Below are 20,770 nucleotides of genomic sequence, written 5' to 3' on the forward strand. Positions count from 1 at the left end.
CAGTTATCATAATTGAATGAACAAGGTGTTGTTTTGCCATCAAACATATATTCAGGGTATTTTATACAAGCAGCTGCTGATAACCTGGACTTCAATGGAGAGACACTTGATGGGAAGGAGACAACCCACTCAACAACAGTAGTGTTATACCAAAACCAACCTGAAGATGTTTTCCTTCATGGCAAATACGGACCCATTACTCAACCATTGGCTAAATCCAGAAACAAATCATTAGCCCAACAACGTGCCATATATATCATGTCAGAATATCCAGCACATTGTAGACGTCCAAACTCTTTGCTCAAAGGTTTGATTCAGAAGAAGTGGTATCTTGAACCATCACAAGACCTCATAGATGAGGCATATAGTCTGGATCATGCTTGGGTGATGTTAAGACTTGCACCTACCAAATTATTTCAGATTGCTCTTGACTCTGATGTGGCGTTGAGAGAACCAGTCAAGTGATACCAAGTTGGAGTGGTTTTCATTCCTTATTGTCAAGCAAGAAATCATTTGTTACTGCAATTGGTTACTGTCCAATGATTCCGGAGCCAGCAACTGAGTATAATACAGTATATACTGTACTGCAAACTGTGCAGAAAATGATGAACAGTCTTGATCAAAAGTATTCAGTGGTAACTTTTGATGAAGGGATATATTGTAAAGCGAAGGAGATACAGTGGCGCAAACCAGATGAATTCAAGAACACTGTGTTGCGCCTTGGTGGATTCCACACCATTATGAATTTCCTTGGAGTGATTGGTAAAAGATATGAAGATAGTGGAATAGAAGATATATTGATCGAAAGTGGTGTATATGCTAGCAATAGTGTTATGCAACTTCTCAAGGGAAAGGCCTATAACCGTGGGATACGTGCCCATAAATTAGTTATGGAAAGTCTAATGAGGCTGCAGTGGGTTGCTTATAGTCAATCAGTTGATGATCCAATCGATGCTGATAAAGAGCAGCATGTTCTAGATTGTATGGAGAAATGTTATTCAGCAGCAAAAGAGCATAAGGATCAGCTTATAGAAGCTGTTCATGATCTAACTGTCAATAACAAACCAGCAGTGTCTAACTACAAAGAATATTGTGAGAATAAATGTCAGCAGTCAGCTACATAAGGTTTTGGAATGAATACATAATGATGGTCGAAATAATGCTCCGCTTCATCTATGCAGAATGACAGGGAAACTGGGACCTTCAACTCTCTGCACTTACTGAAATGATACCATACTTTTTTGCATATGATCGGGTATTGGGGTTGGTCGAGTCATTCTATAAGACGGAGATTGTATCCTATCTATTCATAGCGTTCAACAGTTTACAGGGAGTGTTCATCCTTTTCTCTTTTCTTTATAATTCCCGGACAAAACACCTTTACAGGAATAACGATATCCTGATTAAACTTTTCAGTACCCAGAGCAAGTCAAGCAGAACAAAGCCTACTTAATTAGATTACACACATTAGATAATAACAACACATAACTAATGATATCTACTCCAAATTAAGATAATCATGTTTAGACATATTCTATAATAGTTGGTTTAGTAAGTGTATTCTATATAATTATACATAGATGATTTCGATAAGGCAAAACTATTTATCATTACGTGTTATTTTTTTTCATAGCTTTATTAATGTAATACGTATAATGATGGTATGCATCGTCTCACTGCAGAACAAACGTGCCCATTCTGTGACAGACGACGTCTTAAGGAAGCCGAATTATATTGTATAACTTTTGACTAGACATTAGAAAAAAGCAATTTTATACTTTGTTGTTGGAAAATGGTATATGGCAGATCTGTCATAATGAGAGTGAATTTACAAATTAGTAAATATTAGGGCACTCAACAAAAAAAATCAGTTTGAAATAGTTTCAACACTCTATGTCTGATTGTTTGAAATGTCCAAACCCATTACCTTATATGTCTCCTCAGAACGGTCTCTGTCTTATGTGACATCTTGAACATGATAATTTTAATGAATTTAAAACTTACATAATTATGTAATTTATATATAACCTCGGCACATATAATTTTGATTGATTTCTGTATCAAAAAATAGACCCCCCATCATACATATATGTGACTATTTAATTACAAATTAACAATGGTTTAATTAATATTGTATTTTTCGTATATATTTAATATATGTATTACTACTATTTGTTTGTATTATGTTAATAAGTAAGATAATAAAGGATAATTTAGCATATTTAATATATTCAAGAACGGTTAATAATTTAAAACCCTTTATCCTAAATTGAATATACATTCATGCATTTAAAAAGATTTTCTTTTTCTGACATTTTTGCTTCATTTTCATTCATTCATCACAAAGCATCTTTTACTGTTATGTTCCGAGAGTGTGTATGTGGTGATATAGAGCGTATTCTGATAACTGGAACGGAAATGAGACGCGATCCGGGAATCAATCCCACTCGTACTAGTATGTCCAGTGGAGGCGGCACCGGGGGGCAGAGGGGACAGTCGCCCACCCGGAACAAATGTTGGGGGGCTGAAACCCTCTGTGTCAGCGAAATTTGCCCCTCAAAATGCAGGAAATAGCGTTACAGATGGTCTAGGTTTCAGATCTCACCACATCACGCAAAATTTCGTGCAGCCGCCTCTGAATCGTCCATAATCACACGATCCCAGGAGTTGACGATGATAGCAAATTCTACCAATTTTATTACATGTGGCTAAGTAAGAATTCATATAACTGGTGTCTTTGAAGCTATTTTCACGAAAATTACAAATTCATGCTTGTGTGTTGGCCTACATTCACTTGTATGAGACCATACACCGGCCCCTAGAAACACCTTCAAGACCGAATATATTTTAACACACGCCAAAATATTCACATCTCGTATTTCTTGCATTCAGGCTGGCTATATGTTGCTGCAATTTAACAATGTATACGCTATTTTTACCTGCGATATTATGAGTACAATTCCCTGTAATGTGTTCAAACGCAACAGTGTATAGTGAGACACAGTCCGTCTATTCCCAGTCTTGAAATGTTTATTGTTTAAAGTGCCAATCAGCTGGCCCAGGGACAACGCTCGTAATGGAAATTCGCGAAGCGTGGTTATAGTTGTTTGGTCGAGATTTCAATGTTTGTTACAAGAATGAAACCCATTTTACGAATAAGTTTCATTTATTTTCACATTTGACAGTACATATCGCTATTCTGCGTAATGTGTCTCCCTGTGGAACCATGAGCTTTTTCGTTCATTCTAATACGTCGTGAAGTTGCGTCTCCGAACGTAATGTTTCTGGCCATGTTATTGATTCTGTTTATAATGTACCTGTTGTTTGTAGGTGATTGTGTATTCTGAAAACACAGGAGGTTATGCCTTGATAAGTTTTTGATTTTGACATGTATGGGGGAAGGTGGTCCAACCCTGCCAGTATAAGCTGTGACAAAACTAACGAGATCGATCCTGAACTGCAGCCAATTAGCAACAGTAATCCAGAGTCTAGACAAAGAATTGCATGGAATGCTAGTTTCAAGTAGGTACGTAGTGGGTTAAGTTTAGTTGATCATCTAGCAGTTCACTGGACTAGATCTTCTCGGCTGCTCAGCGTTAACAGGCGATGACAGGTAATATTGTTTTTGAAGTTTGGAGGCTGGTTACTACAGAACTATCTCGGGGGTTGTTTATATCAACTACACATACTTTTGAATTTAAATAAGAAGAGAATAATTATGGTCGTTAGATTGGTTTTTGATGCTTCATATTTACTCGTTTGATTATATTTAGCTTGGAGTGCTACAAAATGTACTACAAAATGAGGCATCATATAAAATGACAAGGAGCAAATAACAAGCAGCCTGTCGACTGAGATAGCTTCGCTGTTAGCAATGCGTATTACACTGAACTGAAGATATCATTAGAAAATAAACAATATGTATAGTGTCAAAGCGATCGGACTTGCTGTTTTCAACAAGAATTCGAGTATATCACTTTAGGTTTTTTTAATATTTTGCAATGAGTACTGTCCTTGATTCATCCTTCTCCCTGTCAGCTTTGCACTAGTAAACCATAGCTAAGGCATCAGACTGTCTATGCACCTCATCTGTGAGCTCCTTGTTGAAGTCATGGAAGGTAGAAAGACTAACATGTTAAAGTTAACTTGCATAGCAGACTGAAACCAAGCAATGTGACTGAGTAGAGAGCAGTCTCAATCATTACACACAGTGCCCTCCAGCACCACTACTGTGGTGGCATCTGAGGCAACCAGCATACAGGCTCCCTTCATATGAGTTAGTGTTACATGTATATGCCTCAGACAGAAACTCCAACAATGCAGCCCCTAGAGTGGGCAGATATATAAGGGCCCTGTCAATAGTATTGTTAAGCTTGCTTGTCCAAGGTATGTGATGAAAAGGCCCTGACCATGTTGCTGTCCCAGGGTTGCTGTTGGCAATCTTTTGTGGTATTTGAGACGAATGTTGTGGATTTCAACCCTGAAATCTGATCTCTGGATATCCAGAAACATCTGTGCTCCTCAAGATATCTGTGGAACACCGATTTAAATTTATGCAAATTAGGTAATTAATAAGCGCAGAATTTAACCCTAAACTAAACATATACATGGCTTATTACAGAACATGTTCTGTGATGAGTGGTTCTTGAGTTATTGGTGGAAAAGTGAAAAATTAGATACCAGTTATTAATATGCTAATTTGGGAAATACATGCACAGATTTTAACCAAAAACTAATCAGGTCAACAATATTTAGTCCCCGTTCGGACGAAGTCCGAAAACGGGGACTTATAATTCGGTCTCCGTGCGTTCGTGCGTCCATCCAGAGTCATATCTCAAAATCCTTTGGACCGATTCCGTTCATTCTTAGCATGTGCCTAGTACTTTATGTTGAACATATGCACATGCAGTGGTTTAGCGATTCGATTCAAAATGGCCGACTGGCAGCCATCTTGTTTTTTTGAAAATGTTGTATTTTGGACATGCTTTGTCAGTTTTCATTCAAATTTGGTACATAGATTATACATGTTAGGATACATGTCCTCCGACTGTCCATGAGTCCGTCCGTCCAGAGTCATATTTCAGAATCCTTTGGACCGATTCCGTTCATTCTTTGCATGTGCCTAGTACTTTATGTGGGACATATGCACATGTAGTGGTTTAGCAATTCGATTCAAAATGGCCGACTGGTAGCCATCTTGTTTTTTGAAAATGTCGTATTTTTTACATGTTTTGTCAGTTTTCATTGAAATTTGGTACATAGATTATACATGTTAGGATACATGTCCATGACAATTTCTTTCGCAATTGAATCAAAGATGGCCGACTGGCAGGCATCTTGTTTTGTTTTTTATATGTGGTATCTTGGACATGCTTTGTCAGTTTTCATTCAAATTTCGCACATTCTTTTCATGTTAGGATACATGTCCAGGACAATTTGTTTCAAAATCGGATCAAGGATGGTCGATTGACAGCCATCTGACTTTTTGGCCTTACTACTATATTTCCAAGATTTATGTACCATTTTCATTTGTATTTGGCACATACATCATACATGTCAGATCAAAGATGGCTGAATAATGGCTGTTTTTATATTTGGCCATATTACTATATCTCTGTCACCCATGTATCATTTTCATTGATATTTAGCATGTCATAAATGGATACATGTACATGCTAACACCCTGATGATCATCCATGTCTGTGAGCTCATGTTAAAAAAAATGATTTAATATAAACGAGACATGAATGTCACAGTCCCCGTTATTTAATTGGCCGTGTCTCGTGCCACGCCCGTGGCAGGAGACAATATGGCTATTTGTTTACGAAGATGCGAAGTCCAACCATTGACGGAACCTTTGCACACCCTCCGGTGTTGGGAACTTGGACACTACGTTTACCTAAAGCCAACTCCGGTGTTTATCAATCTAATAAAACTCGCAAATCACGACGTCGTTACCGTATTTTTAAAGTTTTAAATAAAATTAATATAGTACCAATAATTTATTATTTTCTCTTTTTACAGTCAGAGAAATGGTTAATGTTACATGTAACTGGGAATTATCAATATTCAATAATATGCAACAGGTGGTACTTTGAATTATGACGACGAGGCCATCGACTGTACGAATGAAAACCCAAGTTATTTTATCCGAATAATAAAACAGGTTTTATAATTGAAAGTGAGCTTATAACAGAGAGCATGAACACGCTTGTGGCACGACGAATATTACTAGTACATTCATTGTCATTGCGACCTGGGTTTCTTTTAGAAAAAAAACCTTGCAACTTAGCATAGTAAACAGTATTTCCACTTTTACAACTGACTGTGTGGTACGTTCACACTATTTCGCTGTTATACAAGTCGTTAATCGACGCAATTACACCATGATTACTTTGAAATATGCCCGAAACTTAGCATAGTACATTAACAATTGTTACATGTTCCCCTATTTAGTCAACCGTTAATCGATGCAATTATTACACTAGCGACTTTTAAAAAAATCCAGCAACCTTATAGTTTATATGTGTATGTATAGCCACAACCATGCACATGGATTCCTGTTATAGAAGAGAAAACAAAATATAGTTTATTTATACAAAATATAGGTTAGTTTATTATTTGAAATTCATTATGGTTCTGTAGATTTTCAAATTTATTGTACATGTGTAATAACCAAATGTGAAACTGTTTGAACATAGCAATGCATAAACATTCAATGATGATGACCACATAAGAATATTCATAGAATGGTGAATGTGTTGTACAGCAAAGTAGTTGGTATATTGTGATAATAATTAAAAGCATTCTAATAATACTGACCCAAGATGATCAGATAAGGAAATCAATGTCCCCGCCTAAATGGGAAAATTAAACCAGTGCATATTAAATTACAAGACTATGTAATGATTTTCAGAGAAACCAAGTAACGAATTTCCTGAAGAAAATTATTTTAATAATTTTAATAGTGTATTTTCGTTATATAACGACGCCGTGATTTGCGAGTTTTATTAGATTGATAAATGCCGAGGTTGGCTTTTGGTAAACGTAGTGTTCCAAGTTCCCAACACCGGAGGGCGTACAAAGGTTCCGACAATGGCTGGTATAAAATGCGCGAACTAAAATTATTTCTACCGTACACGACAATGAAACCATTGTAACAGTATTTTATCGAAACGCCGACGGTGATTCGCGAGTTTTATTAGATTGATAAACGCCGAGGTTGGCTTTAGGTAAACGTAGTGTTCCAAGTTCCCAACACCGGAGGGCGTACAAAGGTTTCGTCAATGGTTGGACTTCGCATTTTCGTATAAAATGCGTGAATTGAAATTATTTCTGCCAACGACACCACTGTGAAAGTATTTTATCCAAACCGATGTTAAAACAAGTGAAAAATCTGTATATGACGGCCGAAAATACACATAGAACATCGGTACGTTTATTTCCGGGACGTGGCAATAGCCATATTGTCTCCTGCCACGGGCGTGGCACGAGACACTCCGTATTTAATTATAAAATACTAATGTTAAAATAATACATGGATATGTACTCTAAATCTGAGTAAACCTTGATGTACCTTTAATAACAACTTGACTTGTTTGTTAATTCAGGTCTTTGTATATTACCAGGACCTGGGTTTGTTTTATTATCACTATAAGACAAAAAAAAAAAAAACCTATGTTGCCCTCAAGTCGGAAAATTAAAAAATAGGGTCGGTCGGTCAGATTTTTTTTTTTTTTAAACTTGTGTAAACTAAGGGTATCGTAAATAGCCGAGGTATATGGGGGAAAAAAAACGCGACCCGATATTTCATATTTTTTGGTCGGTCGCCGAGGGAAACAAAACAAATTTTTTTTTTTGCCTAATTCCCATCAAAATGTAGCCCTGACACCCCTCAACATTTTCCACTGAGATTGGTAATGGTACGCCCCATATGTCACTGATTCAGATCAAGGTCATGACCAGGTCATGACATCACTAAAAACCCTAGCATTACAATCTAAGCTAATTATTTATTCTGAGCATGCTCAGTTGCTCTGTCAGTGCAGTAGGGAGAGGTAATTTTGGATGAAAATCTTGAGAAAGACCTACTTAGGATTTTCAGATCTGGAAAAAAAATTACGTGCACACACTCGACAGAGACTTGTTCTTCAACCTGCCAAGTTTCATTGATATCTGCTGCAGAATTTCTGAGAAAATGTTGGAGACGGAAAACGAAAAATGGACATTGACAAAACCCGTTTTAAAAAGTCCCCTTTTCAGGCTGCACCTGAATGGGGACTAACAAGCAGCCTCTCGGCTGAGATAGCTCCACTGTTAGCAATGCACATTTCCATTAAAGAACTAAAGATATCATTAGAAAATGAATAAATCTAAAAGAGGTTTACCTGAGGTATCAACAAGAAGTCGTAAATATAACATTTTAGCAACAATTTTCATCAAAATTAGAGAATTGAAGATATCATCACAAAAAGAACAAATCTGAGAGAGTTCTACCTGAAGTACCTATATGTATAGTATCAAAGCAATCAGACTTGTGGTTTTTAATAAAAAGTCGAAAATATCACTTTTTACCAACAATTACAAAAAGTATTTATCAAAAGTCAACAGCAGAGCTAAAAAGTTTACAGACGACGATGGACAATCACTCATATGATAAGCTCCACTCAACAAATTTGACAGCGGAGCTAACAATGATCTTTCAGTTGAGTCTGTCTAATTGATTCTGGTATTTGATGCAAGTTTGATAAAAAAGGTGACACAAAATCAATGTTTGGGCCACACAAATGTTAAAAATGAGCCAAAGCTGTACTGTATATACATACATAGTTAAATAGTAAACTGAAAGCCTCTTGTGGCTATACTTAAATCCACTGTAAGAAAGAGGTTTTCCATTCTTACCTGTGTCAGTACATTTGATTGGTGGAATATAGAAATACTACAAGGAATGTTGAAATAAATTTAATTAAATAATTTCATTCAAAGCATACCTATATATTCTGAATTAAATAATCAGATGAACACAAGATTTAATGATGAAAAACTAATATTCAAAATTGAATGCAACATTCAAAACAACAATATTGAATCATACTACCATGGCAACCATTATATATCAACCATTATGTTTATTTTGGTCTGTAGCATTTGTGAGGTTTTTTGTAATATATTCACACTTTTTACTGTAATATGTCCATAAATGAATGATTTTTATAACAGTTGTATTACCATGTTTATGTAATTGGTTGCTTTAAAGTGCAAAGCCTACAAAAATATGGAACAACAGCTTTAATCAAACAAAATTACACTTACTCGATAACATTTTGCAATTTAATAATTTTTTATAAGGACATTCACAAGACCTTAATGTCATGAAAGTCACTGTGACTATTACTAGGTAAACCCAAAGACAATTCTCACTGAAATTTTGTGATATTTCAAGAATTGCAATATTCATAAAAATGTATTTCTCAGTATGAATGAACATGGTGACCAACTTAATATTTCATTTCAATTGAATCTCCCATTTGATGCAAATCTGTACTGATACTCCAGTTTCATATGTATCACACTAGCATTCTCATCTTCAAAGTCTAATTATGTATTTTGCAAGGTGTGCAGCTCTTGGAGTCTGACAGACCTTGGAAAATGCATAGATTCTCGACTATTTTCTTCTCTGTGTTTGTAACTGTTTGTAATTGTAGAATCATCTCTACAATTGTACATTGCAATACACGTAATAACCAAAATATATCCCTGTAAATAATCAACTCTGGCAATTCTGGGTGATTACATTAGTTTTCTTTATCCTCAAGTTGTTTTTTATCTTTCTCTATTTTATCACTAAGTTCAGACATTCCTCCACGAAGTTCTTTTGCAAATGTATGAAAGAATGTGGACATTTTGTGTTCACTTGGTGGCATCTCTTCAAACTGCTTGAGCATTTCCGAGTCTTTGATTTTTTCCACTCCCTTCTGTACACCTTCTTCACCTGTAGGTTTAATTAAAATGCAACATTACACAGAGGTGTGGGTGTTCTTTTGCACCAAATGAATATTTTATTTCAATCAAATCTCCCATTTGATGCAAATCTGTAAACGGTTCCATGTGTACATGTATCACACAAGCTTTTCGTCTTCAAAGTCCAATTATACATTTCACAAGGGCTGCAGCTGCAAGAACTCTGGGGGTCTGGCAGACCTTGGAAAGTGCATAGAGCAGTTATTAGAAAATAATTTTGATCAGTGTTAAACTTTGTATGGATGAACAGAACAATATACCGGGTACAAGTTTTCAGCATTTTGTAATTCATACAAATGCACAATTCAGCTTGCAATTCACATTTGTTTTCCACCAGAACTGTATGAACCATCATACACACCAAGTTTTAAATTGATGAGTGTTGAATTTCTTTAGTTATAACTCTGTACTGATGTATAGACAAACAGACAATGTAACCACTATACCCCCCCCCCTCCCACATTGACTTGCTTGAAATATTCAACAGCAAAGCCAATATGTCCCCATGATTGTTTTATTCAGTCTACTTATTAGTGAATTTCAGAGCTTAAATTATAAAGCCAACATTTCAAAATGAAAAGGTCCACCCACTCATTTTGGCATAGCACTTCAGGCTTTAGTGAATTCCAAGTCCTTCCATGTTAAATCAATATGATTTTATTGGACGTTTCGTACTGCTGAATACAAGGGAACAAAAACAATTTGTGGTGGTCATAAAAGCAGACAACTTTTTCTATTCACATCCAAACTCCAGTTTTTGTGGGAATTGTTTCTGTTCTGTCATAATTACAAATATCTCTTTTGATTTTGAATTCAAGGATTTATCAACAGAATTCAGTATACTGTATATACTCTATTAGAAGCACATCTCTAATAGAATTGCACATAAAAATATTTCATTTATTCTTTGTACATGTATGACCTCCTTTGACATATACTTTTGTTATTCATGCAAACATATGCGCTACTAATAGAGCAAACATGGTATATACTTACCAAGTTCCTTTGCTTTGAAAAATGAATACGCTGTTAACTGGGCCAGTCTCCTGATAGGCCAGGTCTCTGAAAGCTGGAAGTTGAATCATAATGCACAGGATTAATGACATTAGCTTGGATTGTCTGTTTATATTTAATGGTATGTTTGCATGGAACTGGATAAATTTTCACTGAATGTATAGATTTATTAGCATATTGAGCGAGAAGCTCACTTACCTTTTCAACTAACTCCGGATGACTGGCAATATACCTGTTAGATGACAAGATACATAATGTCAGACACATCAAATCAGAGTAATACCAGAAAACAAGAATTTTATCAAGCATATATTTTTAATAATAGAATACTGGACAAATTATAATCTTTCTGACAGCTAATTAGGGGAAATTTTAAAAGCATCACTAATTCCTAATAATAAAATGGCCATTTTGCAAGTTGATAATTGGTGATTCAAAAACTAGTTTGAGTACTCAAAGCTTTTTTTCAGAATTCAAACCGCAAATTAAAAAAAAAAAAATTCAGCGAAGCAAATAATAAACAAAATTTGAGGCTTGATATTATTTAAGCCCCTCCACAGAAGCATCCCTCTCTTTTATTCAGTGCTTCTGTATGCCAGTAACCCTCATCCAACTCAGTATATGTATACCATATTTGCTTTATTAGAAGCCCATCTTTAATATAGAAGTGCATATAAACCATAAATTGAATTTTGTTGTATACTGAATCATTGAAATATTAAAATTTAGTCAAGTCTAATATTAGCCTGAGGCTTGCCTTATTTTTTAATGAGCATTTTCAGTAATCCCCCAGATGCTTGTAGATTAGCATCTAGTGAGGATCCTGTAGTTTCTACCATGATTTCCCCAATAATGGGTGCTGAATTCAGGTGAAACAGAAATAGTTGTAATTACAAACATATGAGTAATATAACCACTGGCATGTTGAAATTATTCCATCAAACATGTTCTATTAAAATGAAACAAACAGAATCTGTTTATAAACAGATACATGTAACAGAGGGTATTTTATGTACCATCACTGCTACATAAGTGATTCACAAGGGACTTCTACTTTTTCATTTTTGTCTTCGAGTCTAACTTGGTTTTCAAGGAAATCTTTATTAATGTTCAAGTCAATATTATAAATTCAGTATACCAATACATTCAATACTACATGTATGATATTCATAGTTGTAAATTACCAAAAATGGACATGTTTTTCTGTCGTCAGGGGTGTTTCCTGTACGTTGATTTGATCATAGACCTATAACACCTCTCTTTCTAAGTTGTATGAATAGAGAGATTATGATTGCTTTGTTTTAGGTTCATTATATACAATTGTATGTTACGTTCACATTATGGAATCTTGGCATGTGCCAAAATCTGTTGTGCCTACAAAGAGATTACACAGCAGTTGTGTTCATGTTAGAGGGACCATGGAAAGTACTAACGGAAGGAGCCACGACGCTATTGTTTTAGCTTTACCCCATGATCGTTTGTCAATGTTTGTTCACAAACATTGGTTCTCATTAGCTCTTAACACCTTCGTACAATGGGTTATGCTAATCTCGAGCATTCGGTAATATTCGGGGCATGTTCGGAAGCGATAGACGAACCTCGCATGTACAATACTGAAAATGGCATCTAGTTTAAATGCTCTTGTTTCCGGAGATTTTGGCGAACTTTAATGAAAAATTGGCAGATATAACATCGATTGAAGAAAAACTGATGAACTATCGTGAATCTTTTCGTATTTGTAATAGTGATGAGACTTAATCAATGATTGCCTGTGACAATAACCATTGCATTATTCAACAGTACCATTGTCATTGCGTCCGTTTGACGCCCGAAACTATTGAAATTTTTGACCACCGGGCATCGGCCAACACCACCAGAAAAGATAGTACCGAAAGAAGGGCATGCCTAGACACTTTCTCTGTGATAATATTTTTTAGGAGTCCTTAGGAATTTTTGTTGTAGACACTCAAAATCTTGTTCTTGTTACAGTTGCTAATAATTAAAACATGTGAAATACGTGAAGTCAAACGTTCATCTGTGGAATTTCCAGCTGTGAAATACGTATTTTGATCTTTCGCACCTAAACAAACCGAGTACGCATGTGTGATAACCATAGTTTCATAATGCGCATATATTTTATGGTCACATTTAAAAATCGGCGGGGTTGTATCATATTCCGCTAACTCGTTACTTGTGTAAACAATCGCAAACTATCATCGACATCAAAGATGAGCTAGACAATAGTTGCGTTCACGCACAGCTCCTTAGCACGGGCTAAGAGGTCAAATTCCTTAGCCCGTGCTAAGAAAACGTGCGTGAATGCTTAGCACGGGCTAAGGAATGCTAAGTACGGGTTAAATCTGATCCGAATTTAAGACGCGGTCTAGACCTTAGCACGGGCTAACGAAGTATGCGCGAACGCTTAGCCCAGGGCTAAGCGCCCTCTGCGACGACCTTTGGGTGTGAAAATTGTCCCATGTTCGTATAACGACATTATTCCACCAGTCATTACTCCGCGCTCACTTCCACACTAATCGGGTCACTGTAGTAGAGCGTACAGCAGCTCCAATCGTAGACAAAATAAATTTGGTTCGCTGTCTACGACATGCATTAATAAAACACTGTATTCTGTTACGCCCGTTGTATACTGTTTATGTGCATCCAAATAAGTGGTCCGTCTTCTCTCGCGTTCCTGTGCACGTCGCTTCAAAATTAGAACGAAACATGCCAGCAGCAGAAATAGAACCTCGCGCGTGTCATTCATTTTTCGTTCGTAAATAGCAGCTTACCAAAGGTCACCGACTAATGGCACCCTTTTAGCCCGTGCTAACAACTGGCCCTCCCTTTGCGTGGACGCAATTGGGTCTAGCCGAAATGCAAATATGCTAGATAAGCCTAAATCAGCTTAAATCTTAGCCCGTACTTCGTGTAACGTGAACACAACTATTGTCCTCATCAGGATTAACTTGGGTTGAAACAAAAGAAAATAAGCCTGTAAAGAAGCTTAAGTGGCCACCTGAGAGGCATCGTGGCTCCTTCCATTACTACCTTCCATGGAGGGACCCACTTGGGATACACTTAACTTGTGCCGAAATAAGGCCCTAATTCGTTGATCTGTAACTAGTATTTAACCCAAACATGAAAAGGGATACGCATAAGATCATGATACCGGTAATAATTGCTATATTGAAATTTTATCCATTTGTTGTTATAATATTTATTACGAGTCATCAAGCACAGGAACAGCAAAGAAGATTCAAAAAACATTTTTTTGTTCACATTGATGTAGAATTGCAAAAAAAAAAACGGTTGCAGCAGCACATACAATGTAAATATGACTCATATGCCATATGCTTTTCGAGCATCTATCAGCACTGAGATCAAGTTTTATTCAGCAAGTACTGACTCAATCACAACCATTCACATACACATTATTAGAGATGCCAGATGTTAAGACCCAGGTAAAAGTCATGCCCGTAGCTCGGACGAACCCCCCCCCCCCCAACGCGCACTCAAAGGTCCTTTTTTTTAATGCATAATATTTGTTTAAAAGGCGGAACAATTTTTATCACCAGCGGGGCTGGAAGTCCTACAAATATTGTTCAATTTGTCATAAAATAAAGATGAACCCTGCAGTTTACAGTTAGTTATTCCTGAGTCTGTATTACATAGGTAAAGATCTTCCCGAGTCCGTATTATACTGATAAAGGCTCAGGGTGGTGCTTGGCACACGTTAAAAAAACAACTTCCACACCATGAAAGTGGTGGGCCACTGTGAGATGTGCCCTGGCACGCGACACTGCCAGTAAAACAAGCAGCCTCTAGACCGAGATAGATCCGCTGTTAGCAATGCACATTCCAATTAAAGAACTGAAGATATTAGAAAATGAACAAATCTGAGAGGTCTACCAGAGGTACCTATATGTATAGTATGAAAGCAATTAGACTTGTGGTTTTTAACAAGAAGTAAAAAATATCACTTTTTTGCCAAAAATATTCATCAAAATTAACATTAAAGTTAAAGATATCACCACGAGATGAACAAATCTAAGGGAGGTCTGTCCAAAGTACATATCACCAAGTATCAAAGCAATAAGAATTTTTCATGTACATCATGCATTTATTGTATGATGTAATTGTACTTATTTTGGGCCAGTGGCCTGCAGTACTTGAATAAACATATGTATAATATATAAATAATAAGAATTGTTTTCAAAAAGAAGTCGAAAACGAAGAGGGACGATGTCCAATCACTCATATGATAAGCTCCGTTTGACAAAGTCGATGGGCATCCTTTTCGTCCATTTCATAGTATCAATGCAATGGGACTTGAGGTTTTCAACAAGAATTCAAAAATATCATTTTTCACCATAAATAATTGTGGTTTTTAACAAGAAGAAAATATCACTTTTTACCAAAAATATTCACCAAAATTAGAAAATTAAAGATATCATCATGAAATGAAAAAATTTGAGAATGGTCCACATGTTGTACATTGTACCTATATATGTAATATCAAAGCAATTGCGGTTTTAACAAGAAGTCGAAAATAACACTTTTTACCAAAAATGACAAAAATATTCACCAAAAATAGAAAATTAAAGATATCATCATGAAATGAACAAATCTGAGAGAGGTCCACATGTAATACCTATATATGTAACATCAAAGCAATTGGACTTGTGGTTTTTAATGAGAAGTCGAAAATATCACTTTTTACTAAAAATGACAAAAATATTCATCAAAATTAGAGAATTGAAGATATCATCATGAAATGAACAAATTTGAGAGTGGTCCACATGTAGTACCTATATATGTAATATCAAAGCAATTGGACTTGTGGTTTTTAACAAGAAGTCAAAAATATCACTTTTTACCAAAAATGACAAAAATATTCACCAAAATTAGAGAATTAAAGATATCATTACAAAATGAACAAATCTGAGAGGTCCACATGTAGTACCTATATATGTAATATCAAAAGCAATTGGACTTGTGGTTTTTAACAAGAAGTCGAAAATATCACTTTTTACCAAAAATGACAAAAATATTCACCAAAATTAGAGAATTAAAGATATCATTACAAAATGAACAAATCTGAGAGAGGTCCACATGTAGTACCTACATATTTAATATCAAAGCAATTGGACTTGCGGTTTTTAACAAGAAGTCGAAAATATCACTTTTTACCAAAAATGACAAAAATATTCACCAAAATTAGAGAATTGAAGATATGATCATGAAATGAACAAATCTGAGAAAGGTCTACCCAAGGTACATATACACCAAATATCAAAGCAGTCAGGCTTGTAGTTTTCAAGAAGAAGTCGAATAAGTAAAACATTGACACGGACGACGGACAATCACTCATATGATAAGCTCCGCTCGACAATGTCGACAGCGGAGCTAAAAAGTGATGCCTGGCTGTTGCTATGGTAACGGTACCCGGAAGTCTCACTTGGCGGCCTGTGGATGACGCCGACCAAGCGCCGACACAATCCCTTAATGTCATATAAAGCCTGACGCTGGACATGTGGTGTCACTCATTTCTAAGAGGGAAACAATTTCAAAAACGAGCGTAAAGCTTCCAGTTTTTGTGTCGGCGGTCGGATACAAATTGAATGTGGTATCAAAGCCAGTAAAAGCATTTTCTTTTTACGTGAGAACATACTTTTTCACACACATGAGATTGGGCTGCAACACCCTATATTGAGCATTTATCTTTTTACAGGACAACACACTGAAAACCGACCTTTTTCACGCACATGAGAACAGACTGGAAACTGTCAAACTCTTGCACGTGAAACTAAAATGAAACAGATTTCCAGTCCAAATAACAAACATACATGAGAAAGACGCAGGAATGGTCCAAATTTTGACATATAAATAAGTCAGTCCGTGCCTCTCAAGGCTATTGGGTTAGAACATAATTATATATGCTTAATATCAAAGACTAATTAGAATCTGGAGGCCAATTTTATAGCGAACAACCTTTCATTGTCACCCAATTAAATATTGTCTGAAGCAGTTATGCAAGTGTCTCTGATTTTTTCTTTTAAATCCTCTCAAAAACGCAGGAAATGCCATTTCAGAAAGTTCAATTTTCAAAATGTTGCTTCCCTAGGAAGCAAGCGCGAAAGCAAGGCGCTTGGTCCCTCGGAAAGAAAATCTGGCTATGGACATAAATGTATCAATATTCATATCAGCTTACCATTTACAAACTGTTCCATTTGAACTATCATTATTACTATTTTGTTTGTAAAACAGTGAGCTATATTGCAATACTGCTGGTCGGGTTGCTTTTTCGCTCACAATAAGTGACTAAATACCGACGAACGTGTGAAGTACATGTGACTATAGGAATCACAGTAAGGTCTAGCACTCCTGAACCACTACCACCAACCGTGTTATTGGCTTTGTGTGTAATGTAAGGTAGTTGATGAGTTTAAAAGTAGTCCTAAATGTGAATGACTACATTTGTGTACATGGACAGTATCGGTGGGGTGGGGATCCATTAGTTCGCCCGGATCGACACAGTGCCATACCACGTACAGAGGTCTGACGATCTACGTATGGCTGGTAGAATCCAGCAGATAATATGGAATATTTGCTTACACTTGTGCGGTATACATACATGTTATACAATAACAGCAGCATTGCTTCTCAAAACGAATCATGTTTGCACCGATGTCGATGCATCAATTTGCCACTTACCTGATAATAAATCGTAAAACCATTTTCGATTCATCGGTCGATAATCAGTTATAGAAATACAAAGGATTCCAATCTGATATTCACCATAACGACACGCATCTCTGGCTCGGGAGGAACGGAAGTGAGGGCGCCGCCAGTGTTTGGAATGTGGACACACATTTGCGTGAACCGGAAGTTTACAATTCAGTGTGTTGGACAAGCGAATATTTCAATATAATTCAAAATTTAAGATTAGCCTTTCAAACAAGAAGCTTGGCAACTAATATTTGAAAACTATGTGATCCACATAATCAAACGTAATACTTACAGATTATACATTTGATATTATATCTGTTGACAAATTAAATTTAAATCTGATTTTTTAACATAAAACTAATCATGCCTGTGGATTACCCAAATGAATTATGCAAATTAATCAATTATGCATAAATTTAGGTATGTGTATTGTTCCAGGGTACGCATGTACCAAGTTTCATTATAATAGCAGAGGTACATTACTTGGGGTTTGCAACGCGCATAGTACGTACTGTATGGTGACATCATGTCAAGATCCCATTCAAGTCTTATCTCGTAGATAGCGAGACTGATGCTACGACCTTCAAACATGAAATAGGTGGTTTGTAATAATCAATAAAACATGTATTACCACACTCATAGTGAAAAAAATTAATACATCAAAAATGTACAGAAAATAAAGTTATCGTAATCCGTCATATCGTGAGCAGCTATTTTGGTCCACCTGGACATTCCAGTATCCTAGTTACCTCGGGCATGCGTATTCGCATTTTTCTGAGTTGGAATGCTTATGCGAGAGCGAGATTGAAATGGGATCTTGGTATCATGTCACCGTAGTTGCAAACCCCAAGTAATGTACCTCTGATAATAGTGATTAATCTATTGGTGGAAAACTGAAAAGTATTATGCAAATTAGGTAATTATGGATGATTATAAATCCAAAACTAATTAGATCTAGTATAAATGTAAGACTCATTGAAATAAGATAAGTACTTGAGATATTGATGAAAAAGCTGAAAACTGACTAATTATTATGCAAATCAGGTAATTAATATGCAAATATTTTAATGTAAAACTAATATGGTCTTCGCAATGTTACTGACCGTCTATGTACCATGTTTCATTGAAATGGGATTAGAACCAAAATATGAATTATTATGCAAATTAGTTAATACATACAGATTTCATCCCAAAACTAATCAAGGTTGTGCATTGTGCCAGAGCATCTATGTACCAAGTTTCATTGAAATGTGTACTGTGTAGATATCAGTGGAAAAGCCGAAAAATTATGCAAATTAGGTGCTTAATACCGGTATACACAGAATTTTTCCCAAAAACGAATCAAATCTGTGCTTTAGTCCAAAGCATCTATGTAACAAATTTCATCAAAATCCAATGTGTGGTTTTTTAGATATCGGTGGAACAGTCATGGAACAGCTAAACATTATCTAATTATTATGCAAATTAGGTAATTAATATGCACAGATATTAACAAAAACTTAATCAAATCTGCACATAAGCCCAGAGCAGAGCATCTATGCATCAATTTTTATCAAAAACTAACATGATTCTTGAGATATAAGTGAAACAGACCTCAGTTGTTAGAGGCACTACCTGCTTGATGTTGTGGGTTCGAGACTATTTGGCCAACTTTACAATAATTGAGATGGAAGTTTATCTCCTCATCAACACAATGCACTGCGACTAAAGCTGCTCAGTCCTAGCCAAGGTGTAAGGTCTGATTTACAATTACATGTATAGCTGTTTACAAAATATGCCAGTTATGTAGCTAAGTCATTTCCTGATTACAAAATATGCCACAGTTATCTGTAGCAATTACACTCTGCATATGAATACAAGTGTGGCCTGTTTACAATTAGCACAAAAAAGACAAAGAGAAACATGTATGTGTGGATTTACAAAAAGGGCCAGAACAATATAAATCACGGCAAGATAAGCAAGTCAATAATTAACAGTATTAGCAATAAAGTGCTAGTGATAACATATTTTTGAACAGTGATATTGTTTTTATTAGCCTGTCTCAATATAACAGCATACCATGGCATATAATATCATGGATGACACAATGATCACATATACCCCCCTTCCCCAAATAATGAGCAACAGTACATAACTTGAAAAGATTGTACAGTAATAATAATGCTATACACATACTGTTTAAACAATGATTATAATATTTCTACGATCATCTTTGGTCAAAGTTGCAGAGTTCTACAGCAAACAACACAGTAATGAAGGAGACAATGGCCAGCTGCACAAGTACTGCACTTGCTCTAATAAAAGCGTAATGAAACCAAAAATTGCATTTACTGTACGCTTGATCAATAAAATATGACTTATTTTGGTAAGGTTCCTCTGCCATTTAAAATCACAGGCTCACAGTTTTGAAATAGAAGTTGAATGGAAAATTTGATGAACAGCAGAATTGATCACATGAATACATGTAGCTCTGATGCATCCTCTTTGATGACAGCAGAGTTAAGTATCAGCAATCACTAAAAACAGAGACATGATAAATCTGACAGAGATACACAAAGCAAATTTCAGGAAAATAAAAATACAATTGTTGACAGACGATTGGATAGTCAATAGCTCTTTGCACACTATCTATGATCAATAATTACAGTTATCAGTTCATATCTTGGCAGTAGTAAAACCAAATAACTCTGAATCTCATTTATCTTATTCATCAGTTGGTTGCTTGGCTACAGTAGTGACATCCATCATTTCTTCTTGCGGTTTTCTCTCAACTGCTGGTGGTCGAAGATTTGGCATGGCTCTCTGAAAAAAAACACAGTTACCGTATAATGTTTATACATGATAAAGCAACACAATATGAAATAATATGTGTACTATAGTAAATACAACAGCTACAAGATTAGCTGATCATCACTGAGCAGTATCACAGCTTTTCAGTATTTGAGTTCTCAGCATCTAAGAGTGTCAACAACTCACTGAATCGCATACAGGATTTTCTGTTTGGCGA

The 20,770-nt window shown here is 35.9% G+C and overlaps 2 protein-coding genes across 2 annotated transcripts in view; both read right to left on the minus strand.

Moving 5' to 3' along the window:
• Nucleotides 1-9,779: 9,779 nt before the first annotated feature.
• LOC102810336 (uncharacterized) lies at nucleotides 9,780-17,868 on the minus strand. Its single transcript, XM_085494846.1, has 4 exons — nucleotides 17,749-17,868; nucleotides 11,233-11,266; nucleotides 11,017-11,089; nucleotides 9,780-9,991 (listed from the first exon to the last, which is right to left on the minus strand). The coding sequence occupies exons 1-4, from the start codon at nucleotides 17,769-17,771 to the stop codon at nucleotides 9,795-9,797; spliced, it is 327 nt and encodes a 108-aa protein (XP_085350972.1). The 5' UTR covers nucleotides 17,772-17,868; the 3' UTR covers nucleotides 9,780-9,794.
• Nucleotides 17,869-19,769: 1,901 nt separating this feature from the next.
• Nucleotides 19,770-20,770, minus strand: part of LOC100374652 (RNA helicase aquarius) — a 40,417-nt gene continuing 39,416 nt past the window's right edge. Inside the window, exon 41 of the mRNA XM_085494856.1 lies at nucleotides 19,770-20,565. Within this exon, the coding sequence (XP_085350982.1) occupies nucleotides 20,467-20,565 (99 nt within the window). The 3' untranslated portion in view covers nucleotides 19,770-20,466. The remainder of the gene's footprint in view (nucleotides 20,566-20,770) is intronic.

The sequence above is a fragment of the Saccoglossus kowalevskii genome, chromosome 2, assembly GCF_978046115.1.
Source record: "Saccoglossus kowalevskii chromosome 2, keSacKowa6.1, whole genome shotgun sequence".
In the NCBI taxonomy this organism is placed as follows: domain Eukaryota; kingdom Metazoa; phylum Hemichordata; class Enteropneusta; family Harrimaniidae; genus Saccoglossus; species Saccoglossus kowalevskii.

Excerpts from the sequence above, each read along its gene's own strand:
- LOC102810336 (XM_085494846.1), bottom strand. The coding sequence starts at position 17,771 with ATGGTTTTACGATTTATTATCAG. Across the intron at positions 11,090-11,232 it reads ATCCGGAGTTAGTTGAAAAG|CTTTCAGAGACCTGGCCTAT; the intron begins GTAAGTGAGCTT and ends TTCAACTTCCAG. Across the intron at positions 9,992-11,016 it reads TTTCAAAGCAAAGGAACTTG|GTGAAGAAGGTGTACAGAAG; the intron begins GTAAGTATATAC and ends TTAAACCTACAG.